At 43.7% G+C, this 14,674-nt stretch overlaps 1 protein-coding gene across 3 annotated transcripts; it reads right to left on the reverse strand.

The window, feature by feature from the left end:
* Positions 1 to 3,185: 3,185 nt before the first annotated feature.
* On the reverse strand, positions 3,186 to 13,992 carry LOC310919371 (membrane cofactor protein-like). Of its 3 annotated transcripts, none has more exons than XM_083878705.1 (11): positions 13,867 to 13,992; positions 12,834 to 13,025; positions 12,546 to 12,642; positions 11,837 to 11,922; positions 11,302 to 11,508; positions 10,581 to 10,763; positions 9,883 to 10,071; positions 9,582 to 9,773; positions 9,258 to 9,284; positions 8,508 to 8,574; positions 3,186 to 5,034 (listed from the first exon to the last, which is right to left on the reverse strand). In XM_083878705.1, the coding sequence occupies exons 1-11, from the start codon at positions 13,955 to 13,957 to the stop codon at positions 4,983 to 4,985; spliced, it is 1,383 nt and encodes a 460-aa protein (XP_083734831.1). In that variant the 5' UTR covers positions 13,958 to 13,992; the 3' UTR covers positions 3,186 to 4,982. The 3 variants fall into 3 exon arrangements, with proteins under 3 accessions (XP_083734831.1, XP_083734830.1, XP_083734829.1); XM_083878704.1 differs by lacking the exon at positions 3,186 to 5,034 and adding an exon at positions 6,894 to 6,991; XM_083878703.1 differs by lacking the exon at positions 3,186 to 5,034 and adding an exon at positions 6,894 to 7,775.
* Between the last annotated feature and the right edge of the window lie 682 nt (positions 13,993 to 14,674).

Genomic DNA, 14,674 nt, shown 5'->3' on the forward strand with positions numbered 1-14,674 from the left:
CACACAAACTTCCCACACTCACCCCGTCAGCATCGTGCTCTGCACCAGCAAGAAATAAATCCTTGATCATCACTGGCTGGGAAGAACTTGAGTGCATTCCACCTGGCTAGGGCAGGAAACAACACTCTCTGCCAGGCTGGGGGCTTTCCTCACATATTTAATTTCTCCTACACCTACCTCAACCATCCACAAGATGCCATAAAAAAAAGTGTATCCATAAAGTAGCTAAGCCTAAGGTAACTGTCTTGCTGTCTGATAAAATTAAATACATGAATTTTTCTCTAGGTACGGTGGAGATGAAGGATTTTCTCCCTCAGCCTGCAGCCATGCACAAGATGTGTCTTCCTCTGGAAGCTGGTTTCACATGGTGGCTTAGATTTTCCCACTTTGTATCTAGCACCATTTGAAATCAGTGTTCTAGGAGCAAGAATTACAGCGTGGGAGGAGACCAAGCACCTGCTCACTTCAACAACATTCTCTGCTCCTCAAACCAGCCCCTTTTCCAAAGGTTCTTTTTTTTTTTTTTTTTTTTTTTTTTTTTTTTTTTTTTTTTTTTAAATTTGCCAGCCCATCCACTTTGTAACATCATCTGATTTCTAGACACTTCTCCAACCACTGTATGCACCTCCCAAGCCCAGGGCCACACCAGCACAGCCTCCTGCTCGTGTACTTCTGCTTAATAAACAATAGATATGAGTTCAAGGTGTCCAGAGTAAAGTGATCCGCAAGTTGCATGAAAACCAACGTGGTACCTCTTGTACCTTGACAGGCAGAGTATGTTTGATACCCCAAAAACCAGGATCAACGTTTGATTTACTGCCTCAGAGCAAAAGGATGTCCACCCTCTGCTTGGGGACTCCACCACCACAGGCTTCTCATCCCACTGCTCTGCAAACATAGAAATTCCCTCCAACAAGTTCACCTCAGCAGTCAAACACAGAAGGGCCTTCAGCAATCCCAGACTGGTTTGGGTTGGAAGGGACCTTAAACATCATCCTGTTCCAACCCCCTGCCAAGGGCATCGTGAAGATGCCACACAGCACACACAGAACCCAACTCCTTTTTCAGAACTGTTCCCCAGCACACACAGAACCCACTCCTTTATCCAGAATCACTCTCCAGCTCACACAGAACCCAACCCCTTTTTCCAGACTCACTCTCCAGCACACATAGAACCTGCTCCTTTTTCTAGAATAATTTTCCAGTTTGCTGCTGGTCCCTCCTAGCAATATTTCACTTCTCCAGCCCTGCATCCCAACCTCTAAAATGAAGCTGAACTCTTTTTTTTGCCCTCCCTGATGTCCAGCGTGTTCCCAGACATGGAAAAGCCGATCCCTGTGCGGATGAAGGTTTGATCAGAGCACTGAGTAGTCATCTCTAAAGAATGCATAGCTGCCATCTACAAGAAGATCCTTCTCTGAGCCAGGAAAATGTCTCTTACACAGGCTGACCGATTTCTCTTGGTGTTCAGAGTCTCAGTTTTTGTCTAGCACCATTTGAAATCGGTTATGATGTAGGGGGAAAAGCAACAGTAATGGGAAACTTCCTTCCCTCACCCCCCAAGTCACAAACAAACACCACCCAGAGCACGGCCTGGCCTCCCAAACACCTCTGCTCTGCTGTTCTCTGGAGCTCCCCCACAGGCTGAACATCCTGCACTAAAGGAGGACAGTCAGCATCCCCTTCAAGTGAGGAGGGGATGCTTCCAGACACAGAGAAGCATCTCTTCAAACATAACTCAGCTTCTTCAACTCCAGCAAGAGCCAGGGCCTGGGTGTGCCAACACAGCCATCCAACCTTCTGACCACTTTACTCCATGTGCTGTTTGTTTGCCTTAACCTGTTCTTTACACAGATTTTTTTTTTCTTCTTTTTAAATAAAATTGTGTGCTCTATGTTCCTGGGCTCTGTCTCAGGTAGAGAGATCACCCGATTCCCTGCTGGACAACACCCAAGTGCTGCAAGTCTCTTCATTTCAGCCCCCAGCTCCATTTTCACCACCCTCAGAAGTATTTAGACTCAGAGAAATCAGAACAGTTTGGCCTAGAAGAAACCTTAAAACCATCCAGTTCCAATCCCTGCCACGGACAGGGTTTAATTAATACTGATTTTAAAGTGTGACACTGAGAACCCACCAACCACTGTCACTTCACATTATTTAACCCTCCACCAGGTAACTCTGGACCTGTTTTGTTACTCTCACTGTCCCTGCCACCAGTAGATGGCAACAACACATTTTTATTCCATGCAGCCTTTCCCTTAGCACAGAGCTCACGTCTCTTTAATTATCAGTTCCAGACTCCAAAATGAAATAATTCATGCAGCACTGAGTTTTAGGAAAAACAGCACAGGACTCATGACAATTAGGCCAAATTAATTTGTAGTGCTGAAGTCATATTCATAGAATCACAGAGCAGAATCCCAGAGTAGTTTGGGTTGGAAGGACCTTAAAGATCATCCCTTAAAGATCATGGGCAGGGACATCTTCCTCCAGAAACTCTGCTTATCCCCTCAATGCTCACTGCAAACCCAAACTCCACAATGGAAAGTTGTGCACTCTGCCACCATTTCCACACCAACTCACTTCTGAGTATCACAACCACAAACTGGAAAAGAAATGCAGCATGTGAGGTTATTTTTTCTATTTCACCCTCTGACAGGCTTCAGTCTATCAGGCTGCTGACTCCACACATGGCTTTGCCACAGAAGTTCAGTATATTTCAAGTGTGAAACTCACATAATTCCTAAATCCACTCTCCTTCACAGGTCACCTAAAGCCACCAGAGCTGTATTCCCTAAGGATTGCATTTGTCACACACTGGACAAAAAGGTCAAAACACCCTCTGGGCTTTGCCTCAAGTGTCCCACCAGAACAGCCCCCAGAGTAACTTCCTCTTCTCCATCAACTTTTCATCAATTTTTCCAGGAGTAAATTTTTTTTTTCCACTTTAAAATTTTGGATGTTCTGGGAAATTCTCTGCAATACTAAAAGGAAACCCCAAAAGGTGATCAGCAAATTAAAACCCATCCCCTGCACTACCACTGAGTAACTCCGTGCACAAACTGCAAACTTCAGTCTCAGCAGTTTCCACCTGATGTTTGGGACATGAAAAATCATCTGGATAACAATGGGAAAAGAGCTGCTGCTCAGCACAATGATGAATGAAAGACAAACACTTACTGCTAAATAATTTAATGTTTTTATTTGGAATATTACAAATCGTCGCTAATCTTTACATCCATAAAGAAGAGTAAAAATACGGCCACTTTGTACAGTGATTTCACTTCCCATGAATGACATTCCAGTGTATTTCAGCACATTGCAGATGCCACACAAAGCAAGCTGAGCTCCTGACCACCAGCACCACACTCAGCCCCAGTCACACACCCCAGTGTTTACAAACAACTCTCAGACTGAGACATCAGCCAGGCCATGAACAGCAAATCCTTCTGCAGAGCCAAAGCCCCTTTCTAACAACCACAGCCTATTATGAACTCTAACAATACGACTGCTGGGATTGTCCCAAAAAAAGCCCTATAAAGCCCTGAACCGTTCTGTGCCACTCCAACAATCTGTTGATGACAGGGAGAGCAGTGCCAAGCAGCCACAGACAAGCCAGAGCAGTTTCAATAGCGAGGCTATTTGGGTTTTCTCTGAAAATTAGAAGCTGTCTGTATGCTGATGGTGAGACTCATGAAACTATAAACTGTTCTAGTTAAGATTTGGGGTGTGCTGAGGAATTAGAAGTAGCAGTGAGCCTCAACTAATGGCAAACACCATGGTGGGAGCTCCTGGAGTCAGAATCTGGACTAAAACCTTTGAGGAACAAGCAAAAAACAAAAGACCACATCTACCAGCACTCAGACAAACTGAACTGGTTTGGTTTGCTTTTAACATGCAAAGTGAGTGACAAAGAAAAGCTTCTGCTTCTAACCAGGAATCTGATGCTAAATCCAGCTTTTCAGAGCTTGATTTAACATCCCAGTCTGCAGCCAGAGGTTAGAAATGTGAAATATTGTGACTTGAAGTAAAAAAGCAAGGAAGGTGGATCACACAGCACCCATTTCTATCCTTGAAAGCAACAGAAGATCTCCAGAACTGACATCAAGGCTCACTAAAATCAAGCACCCTAAGGAATTTCCAGTGTGCTCCTGACAGCACACAGTCACCACTGAGCTCTCAGCAGCTCCTTTAATTAGGGACCTCCTGACAACAGGCAGGGGATGCCTTTGCTACAGAACCCTTCAGTCTTCAGTCCCAACAAAATCCACTGCAGTCTTTGGGAGATTATAGCAAAGAATCAGAAATATATATGGCTTTTTTCCTTCTTAAAAGCAAAGGAAAAGCTATAAAACTCTGATTTCAAGGCACACTTTAATTCATTGTATATACAGCAACCAACTTTGGCAGACAAAGAGGTAGAGTATATAAGATCTTAATTGTGATAAGTTTCCAAAAGACATTGCCTTAAACGGCACCAGACTCTTCAAGGGAACGAGCAACAACACATTTCTAGAGTGCAAAGGAAACAACAGAACCATTTACACCACCTCAACTGCAAAAAGGGACGGGAAGGACAACCAGGACTGAGCGAGCAGAGAGACAGGAGAATATTGGACACGTTGTATAAGCACTGAGGTGGCACTGAGGGCAGCAGCAGCTGGCACTGGGACAGTGACAGTGACATTGCAGCACTCCCACAGGCTCTGGCATGCCACAGGTATTGCCTTTCTCCCAGCTCATGTGCACAGGAGGACACGGAGGGGCCCAGGAGGCAAAGCAGGATCTATCTGTGTTAGCTACATGCACACACACTTTTTATCCTATCGAGCATCTCCTCCTGCAGTTGATCAGCAGAGCACAAGACACAGCACAAGGGAACTCGCGGACAGCAACTCACTGAGAGGGCAAATCAATCATTTTCCAGCTCTGACAGGGATATTCCACTGCAAAGTCCCTCCCACCCCCCAAAAAAAGGTCAGTCATGCTTTATACATCCTATATTCGGCAGAACTGGGGGTGCTCTCACGTTTCCTACAAACAAAAAAACAAGTCAAATCAGAGGTTTTACATGGCAAGAGGTTTTACATTTACACTGAAAGCACATCCTTAGTTTTATCATTAAAGCCACAGGTAAAGGCACAAACTGGGTCATTCTTTAGCCTCTCTTTATCAATCAGCTTCTGGACTGAGGAGATTTTAGTTTCATTCAGCTCCTGAACTGTTGGAAATGACCCAAGGAACAGCAGAGCCTTGGATCCAAAGGGATCATTTTAAGTGATGACTGATATTACCAAAAACTAACAGCAGAATAGTTACAGGATTCCCATTACTCCACCAGGTGCACCCTGAAATTCATTTTAATTACAGTGCGTTGTTTAGCACTTCTTTTCTAACCAGAAATGAAGTATTAGTTTGTGTGGATTGTGATTCTGAAGTCCACTAACAGCAACTTTACAATACTTAAACATACAAGAATTAAAATTCACAATGACATTCTTATAAATGTCCCAAGTTCTTGAATAACTCCTGTTTTGCTTTAACAAAAAAACCATCCCATACCAAACAAGTCTCTAAGGAGTTCCACATTCCATAAGAAAACCTCCAGAATTACCAGTGTCTTGACACACCAGGTCAGAAATTTCTTTTATCATGTGTAAAGGTAAGATTGGAATGAAGAATTCTATTCTAGCTCTTGATTCCTTTTTTCTCTCCAAAAATAAGCCAAATTAACCCAGAAAATAGATCCTATCTCAATTTGAAACATCTTTCTTCAGAGTGAAGATGATATTCCTTAACCTATACATTATTTTGGAATAAACTTCAAGCTTAATCTTCATATAAAAAAGCTCACCAAAAATACTGAAAATTCACTTTTCCTTACAAGTCAATAAAATCAAGGCTATGAATGACACATGAAAAGACCTTTGCATTAAGCTGGAATAAGAGAACCCATCACCTCTTGAGAATTCGTGCAATAGAGGAAAGCAACGAAAAAAAGAAGATGCTGGTTAAAAAAACATTTATAGTTCCAGCTCTGTTGAGACAGCAGCGACAAAATCCTGGCAAGGAACAGTCAAAACTGAGCTGTCCTGTCTGCAAAGTGCTCTGCTCAAACAAGGTTTGAAGAGGCAGATTTTGGAAGAGCACATTTGACCCTACACAAGTGCAGGAGGAGCCCCAGCTCCCACCACATGCATCTCCCTGGACTGAGATGATTTGGTTAAAATAAAGGAGAGGACAAGGATTAGGCTAAAATAAAGGAGAGCTGCAAACAAGCAACTGTATTTTGATCCTTTTCAGGGCTACAGAACTCTGAATTTGAAACAGAAATCACCTTATCATAAGAAGCTTTCAAAAGATCTTGTCAGACCCTTCATTCATTCTCTTCTAGAAAGCAAAAACGCAGATGAATAATCAATGTCTGTGGGAGATGGGATCTGGTTTTCTCTGAAGGGATGCACAAGTGCTTTTAGAGTTTTAGTGCCCAAAGGTGGTTTCCAGCTTCTAATTACAGGGAATTAAACTTTTAGCTAAGAAAAGTAACTCACCACTGGGATGGGTGCAGACACTGCTGAGTGTTGTAGGCTACTACATACATGTAGTAATATATGCAGTAATATGCTACTCATTCTTCAAACACAACACCAAGAAAAGTGATTTACAATCATTGGAAGTTCTTAGTGACACTGCTTAATGAGAATTCTTTATGTATTATATCCTGTTCCCCCAAATGAATGAAAGGTTAGGATAGTCTTTCCTACAGGAAGCCAAGGTTCCCAGCTAGATGAATTCCACACTCCTGAAATTCCAAGCAAACCACAAAAAAAAAAAAAAAAAAGGACACTTAATGCTGCATTGCAAAAAAGTCCAAATGAAATGGAAAGTTATACCTTGTCAATAATTCATTTGTGCAGTTTCTTCATTCTCAGCTGGGACATTAGTTTTTAAAATACAAGTTTCCTTGCAACTTTCATCAACTGTGTACGAGCTGAACAAGCAGAAAGGGGAGAAAGGTCTAATTGAATGTCCCATCCAAGTGCAATTTAAACACACAAGAAAGAGAGGCCAAGGACCAAGGAAAGATTTGCTGTCATTTGAAGGCTACAAACCAGCAAGGATCAGGGGCTGGAAGCATGAGAGGTAACAAAAAGGCTCAGCTGCATCAGGAACTCAGGACACTAAACAGGGAGATGGAGGCCTTAATTAAAAGGAGATTAGATCAGGGCTTTCAGACAAGAAAGAGCTTTAACAGTCAGATGTTCATAGAGAGGAAGATGAAGGGAAGCACTGGGCACAAAAAGGCTTTTCATGCTGTCAGATATCCAGGAATGTCACATTCTTTAATTTTTGATGATGCTGCTTTAGATCCCTGCTCCTTTCTACACCCTGAGAAGTCTCTCCACAGATGAAGGCAGCAAAAGTGCTGCCCTGAACTGCCAGGAGCTGTTCTCTGGCCCATCCAGGCTGCAGAATATCCCAGCACTGAATAAAAACAGTGGCTGAAAAGCACCAAATTGCTCAGCAGCACACTCTGGCCCTTGGATTGATGTGATGGTACTGGCTTTTCTAGGATTCCAAAAGATTGATACTGCACTGCCTATTTAAAAGACACTAAAGCTAAAACCTCACTGGATATAAACCACCTTCAGGGCTCTCCCAAATCCTCTGTGTGTACTTCATTACAAACACGAACCACAGGAATATTCCCTCTGGTTTGCTTCCAGAGCCTCCCTTCCCTTGTTCCATGTACTCCAGATAAATCCCAACAGACTCTGGAAAAAGACAACATGGCTTTGATGAGATGCTGATCCTGACATTCCGTGTCCTCCAGCTAACCTGCTCTGGGGACTGTCAGTGTTCTGCCAATTTTACAAAATATTTCTCTGACAAAAAGGTTTTTTTCCCCCAGAAGATAAAATCAGACATCACAGCAAAAAAGCAATGCACAAAGAGGAATTTAAACCTCCTGCCCCTCCATGAAAAGCCACACACAAACCCCAGTTGTTTTGGAGATAAATTTTAAAACACCCTACACGTGTCTCATTAAAAACAGAACACTAATTGCTTATGCACAAATCTAATATTTTACAGTTGATTGGGGCTGCAGAGGGAGAAGCAAAACCTGAAAACCTTCTGGCTGCACAAGCCCACACAACCAAGGCTCCCCCTGGCTTCAGGAGATAAACTGACATGTCTCAAGCAGATGGACAAAATACTTTCCTTGGCAAGTGGACACTGCCAAACACAAGCTTAAGAACAGAGTTTCTCCTTCCTTGAAATTAGTGCAAGTGTTAATGAGCAGCTTAGCTGAACAGCAGATCCAAAACCAAAGTCAAATTCGTGGTTAGGCTTTAGCTTCCATCAGCTGCTGGGGGGAGCTCACACAAAATCAGACATTTGAAAAAGAAAGGGCACACAAAGCTCACAAGAAATTTAAACACCAGTACAGCTTTGGCTCAGTCATTTGGAAATGTGCAGTATTAATAAAAAGGAAGTTTACTCACCCATTCTGTGAGAGGAATTTCTTGTAGACCCAGAAGGCTGCCAGGAGCACCACAACTACCACAATCACTTTTAGGAAGAATTAAAATGAAAAAAACCCAAACCTTAGATTGATAAAGATCATCTCCAGCTCACAAAAAAGCATTAAAAATTTTTGCAGAAATAGCCTTGTTTTCATCTACAGTTTATCCCACCTCTAACCTCCCAAAAACCCCCACAACCCAACTTATTTATGGAATGAGCCTTGTAAATTTAATATTTCATTCTTTACTCAAAACTCTGCAAGATAGTTCCGCTCAGAACCAGTGACCACTAAGATGTCAAAACCCCACCAGCTCAGAAACACTGAAACAGAAACCACAGGCCCCAAATGTTACTTTTTACAAGTTTATACAAATCTGGATAACAAAAGCAAGGACAGAGGATGGGCTGAACACTTCCCTCCACTGGCAGAGTTATTTACTCACACCCCCAGTAAACTCAAATTATTTATGAAATTTATCAGAGTGGCCAAGCTGTTGCAAACTGCCTTTGAAATGTGACCTCAGCACATGAGAAAATACACATTTCACACTAAATTAAACTAAATTTAAGCTATTAAGATTATTTTTTTTTTCTTTTTAATCATGCAGCTTTAACCAAAACTCCAAAATCACCCTGCTGCAGTCCCAGGTGACTGGAATCAAAAATGGATTTTCACACAAAGAATGTAATTTGTATCGTATTTTTTTTAAGTTTTAGAAAATACTTACCACAGATGATGGCTATAATATATCCACCTGAAAACAGAAGGAATCAGTATCACAAGAGGAACACAGGTGCTTCTTACTCATACATTATTATAAAAACATTCACAGAGCTATTTCAAGTCCAGTACTTCTACCAACACAATCTTTGAAGTGGGCTGATTTATATAATAACATTAATTTAACTTAGAAGACAAACATTTTAATTAATTTTACCAAACCCTATTTTTTTCACATCCAAAAGAAAGAAGCTGCATTAAACCATTTCTCCTGGATATAAAAGGGCTGGTTTTTTAGATGTATTTTCACCCCAGGGGTATTTTTACTTACTGAGCTGGCAGGTTGGCACTGCAGGCGCCCACTGGCCCTTTCCAACGTACTGGATCTGAGCCTCCCCATTCAAGGTGTACCCTGTGTAACATTCAATGGTGATCAAATCCCCCACAGAGTAGGAGGGTTTTTCTCCAACTATCACTCTCCCATTACTTATGACTGGTGTGGAACCAAAATCTTCAGGTTCACCTGGGAAAAAAAAGGAAGGGAGAAGAAAAAAAATAAAATAAAAAATGTATTACTACATCAGATATTTAAAATTTGTCAGTCTTCTCTTGATTTTAGTAATTTTACTCACAGGTACAGCGTGGTAAAACACCCCAGGAACTCTGCTCTTGGCAGGTCACTGTCATCTCTGCAGAGCCACCAGGGAAGGAGCAGCCAGCATTGCACCTGATCTGGACAGACTCTCCTGTTCCATAGGCAGGTTTGGCTGGAACCAGGACCCCATTGGGAATCTCTGGGGCAGGACACACATCTGGAGTAACTAAGACAGGAATTTAAAACAAGATTAGTGAGAATAAAGTTTGTTTCATAACTCAGTAACTCATTTCACAAATACAAGTTGCTTTCATAGAAGAAAAATAGCTCAGCACATGTCAGAGATTTAACTTTGCCCCAGTTTTAAGTAAAAATATTCCCTTTGGAAAACTTAAACATTGCTGCAGGTATTCATTAAAGTAATACAATTCTGTGATGTGGCAGCTCAGAAATCCATTCTGGTTCATTATTTCTCTGAGCTCTAGAGTAATTTCTAAAAAATAGGAGCTGAAGAGCTGCATCAAAAAACACACACAAAGATTTCAACTACTCCAGAAGGATTCTACAGCTTTCCTCACTGTGCATTTTCCTAATTCTCTGTATCAAATATTTTCCTGTATTCCACACCTTTCCTCCTGCCTTCACCCATGAAATCACGACAACACCACGAGGCTCTATTTTAGCTAAAGTACTTTCAACACACAAGAGAAATCATGGTATTAGAGAAAATCTTACTTCTCTCACAAGTTGGCTTTGGAGGAACCCAGGCATTATTTTCTTCACAGGTAATTACCCTTTCTCCAACAATGTAGTAGCCTTGATCACACTCAAATACAACTGAGTCCTTGTACCTGTAGGGACTTGCAAATCCAGATACTTTTCTCCCGTTTTCAACTCTGGGATCCTCACATTTGACCACTGCAAGAGGCGAAACATTTGTTAATAGAAACGTTTGTTAACAAATGAAAACAAACTCTGGAAACATTTGTTAACACAAACTTTGCACCAAACAACATCCTTTCCCTACGTGTAAATTTCCTTGAGTTGTTTTGGAGAAACTTTGTAAAAACATTGACCCTTGCGCTTCCCTAGTGGCTGTGTTTTTAGGAAAAGGATTCTTCCTTAGCTTTTTACAATTCCTAATCAAACCCCACATCCTTGCCCTTGGTCCAATTTTTCTGCAGGATTTATGGTCTCCCTTCATTTTAGCCTTGTCACTTCTACCAACAAGACAATCACACAGGTATTTTTCAAGCTTTAGTTTAAATTTTAGTCATATCCTGTGTCATAATCCACCCGTATCCACCATGCTGATAACATCTTCACTGAAACTGTACCAAACTTTGAACCAGAGCAATTTTTCTCCTTCTTTCCTAGAGGCAAAGTCCATTCTCCCCACCCCAATTCCCGAGACAGGGACAGGCGCTGTAAATAAAGAATGGAAAACCCCAACAACCTCGACATTCTGGAGGTGGCCCACTCCAAACTCCATTTGAGTTTGCATCAGCTGTGCAGTAAATGGTGTCCTGGCCGATGAGGGAGAAGGGATCACTGCCCCTGGGGACCTCCTGGCACCTGTAGGTCACTGAGCTCTGGTACACGTAGCTGGCTTGTTCCTCGTAGCCCCCGTTGGCTATTTTGGGAGGTGGCTCACAAGGAATTTCTGTAAATGAAGCAGAGAAATTGGTTTTGCTGTATTAGCTGGTTCACCTCAAAGAGCGAGCCTTGATCTTCAAGTCATTTCACTGGAAATCTGACACAGCTATAGAACCTCAACCTCAACAAGAGGGTGATTCTAATATGAGATAACTACCACAAAAACTGACATTTTTCAGTGGTCGTTCCTCAGGCACAACCCAAGCAGTTAAGAAAAAAAAAATCATCCCTGTTTTCCCATCGATTTTTATACTGGAAAGTTGGTGGCACAGCTGTTTGTAAATGAACTAACCCCCTCTGAATAGAAAATCAAGACACAGCAGTAATTTACTTACTTTCACAGTAAGGCACAGCTCCACTCCAGTCAACACCTGCACCCTTGATAATACAGGTCACCTCTTTATTGCCCCGTAATCTGTATCTGGACAGGCAAAAATTTTGAAGAAGTGAAACTTAAAACTTCTCATTTCTCTGACAAGCACCACAAAATTGGTTCTCATAATTAACTCTGTTCTGTCATTATGGGGATGTAACACACCAAGGTTCTGTTGTAGTGAGAACAGAATCTTGTTTATTTTGCTGACAGTCTCACTTTGAAAGCAAAACAGGAAAAAAAAAAAGAGACATCACTAAGGAACTGTGAAAGTCTCACCATTTTCAGAAATACCCTCTAATATTAGAGCACTAAAATTACTAATACTCAAGGAAAAGGAGAAAAAAAAAAACCTCCTTAGTGTTTTTGACTTAATTATTCAATAATGAAGGATGATGAATATATATTTACTCCCTTTGCCACAGGAGCATTAAAAGGTCACTAGAGGTAACACTCCAGCTCTGCAGAATCTCACTAAAAAGCTTAGGGTTGATGCAAAGAGTAATTAAACCAAGGAATCAAATTAGATTTAGCTGCCATGCCATTTGCTACAGGTAGAATTCAGATTTCAGAACCAGAATAGAAAATTTGGCTTTGGTTCAAATCTGGTGTAAACATAAAAATAATAATAATAATAGTAATAAATTCATTAACTTCACCAAAACACTTACCCTTCATAACAAGAAAATGTCACTTTTGAACCAAATGTAAGATCTGTTACATCCATATTACCATTTGGCAAGTCTTCTGGGAACTTACATTTTTTCTCTGCGGGAAGGGGAAAAAAATGAAAAGAAAAAAATCTACATTTTTGTAGACACAAAGACAAAACCTTCAGCACTTATCGCTCTTACCCACGCCAGCATTTCCCAAGCCTCATTTAAAACACAACAAAACTCTAATTCCCACTTGCAAACCAACCAAAACTGTCAAACAACATTGGGGTACAAAAAAATTACCTGTACACATCACACCCATGGGTGACCACTTCAAGTCCTCACCACATGTCCAGGTCAGCGATGCCCCTGGGGCCGTCATGTACCCTGGCCGGCAGGCGAAGGTGATTTTGGTCCCCATGGGAAAACTGTGCATCTCGCTGTAGGGCTGGGTGAGCTCGGCAGAGCTCAGCCGCTCCGGGATGGGACACGAGCCTGGAGAGGAAGGGAAAAGCAGCACAGCACCTTAGCAACAAGAAAATAAACACACCGAGGTGTAACAGCACAGGAGACAGAATAATTCAGGAGGTTTTAAGGATGTATTTAAGCTCTTTCAGATTTTTTTTTTTTAATTTAGGTTTTAACAGCGTCCAGCTCTACCCGCGTACAGGGCACGTTACTCATTGTTTTCTGAAGGTCTTTAGTCATTCTACCCAGACGATGCACTTCCTTCCAGATCCTCGTTTTTGTCTGTTTGCCTTTTTTTAAACACACGAGTTAACTCACCGTACACCCATTTCGTTTGCTGCACGATAAACAAAGAAGCCAGCCCCACTCACCAAGCTCACTGGCCTTTCTTAAGGAAAAAGGAAAGCGGGGCTTAAAATCAGCTCCAGGCCAGCCTGGACAGCGCTTACAGCAACCTGGTCCAGCGGCAGGTGTCCTGCCCACGCAGGGGTGGAACGGGACGGGCTCTGGGGTTCCTCCCAGCCCCAACAGTCCCGCGGCGCTGTGGCTGAGCCCGCCCGCGGCCGCCCAAGCCCTGGTGGTTCCACCGCCGCCCTGGAGCCGCTTCCTTCCTGCCTCCCCTCGGCCCCCGGGCAGGCCCCGAGGGCACCTCACACACCGCGGGGACCGGAGCGGGGAGCAGGGCACGATCCCCATCCCTATCCACATCCCCATCCCTTATCCCCGTCCCCATCTCCATCCCGATCCCGATCCCTCCTCACGGCCGCGGTCCCCGCGGGGGTTCCGCGCCGCGCCCGCCGCTCCGAGCGCCCCTTCCCCACCGGCACCGCCCGCCCGGGGCAGAACGAGCGAGCGGCCGCTGACTCACCCTGAGCCTGGGCTCCGCGGAGCTGCCACAGCACCAGCACGGGCAGCAGACCCGGCAGCAGCGCCGGGAGCGGCACCGAGCGCTGCCCCATCCCCGCAGCGGGGCCGCGGCAGCGGCCGCTCCGCTCCTTCCCGGCAGCGGCGGCCGAGACGCAGCGCGGGGCCGGCTGCGCATGCGCACCCCGCCCCGCCCGGCCCGCCCTCAGCGCGGCGCCGCCATGGCCGGGCCCGCCCTCAGGGCCCCTCAGCGGCCGGGGACGCTGTGGGGACACTGTGAGGACAGCTTGGGGGGCTGTTCATCCCCAGGATTGCTGATATCGCACACACCGCGCTGCTCCCCGGGCCGGGGTTACACACAGCACCGCACGGTCAGCTCGGTTTCCAGCCACAGCCGCTGTGTTGTGATGAGTTAATTTCCGTGCTAATGACGCAGTCCCGGCTCAGCTCAACGCATGCTCAGGGCGGCCTCTGTTTGGCCCGAAAGTGGTATTTTTAGGATAATAATAATTCTCAACTGAAGAATACACGGACTTCGAGTATTTTGCCAAAAGAATACATTACCACCTTGATTTACTTCATCCTTAAAGCCGGTTCATCCGGAGATGCCCTTGACTAAGGGATGCCTGCTCCACTCATCAGCTCTCCTTTTTTATGGGTTAGGATTGAAAGATACAAAGATCTGCCGGTAAAGAACGCCCTGATTTAGAGTAATCTTGGCATGCTCCAAATTTTGTAACAGCCTCAGCCCATTACAGCCCTGGGTGCGAGATCGAACCCTTTCTTGGGCATCTTAAGGAAAAAGAAACAAT

Source organism: Zosterops lateralis (assembly GCF_965231275.1).
Source record: "Zosterops lateralis genome assembly, chromosome: 26".
Taxonomy (NCBI): Eukaryota; Metazoa; Chordata; class Aves; order Passeriformes; family Zosteropidae; genus Zosterops; species Zosterops lateralis.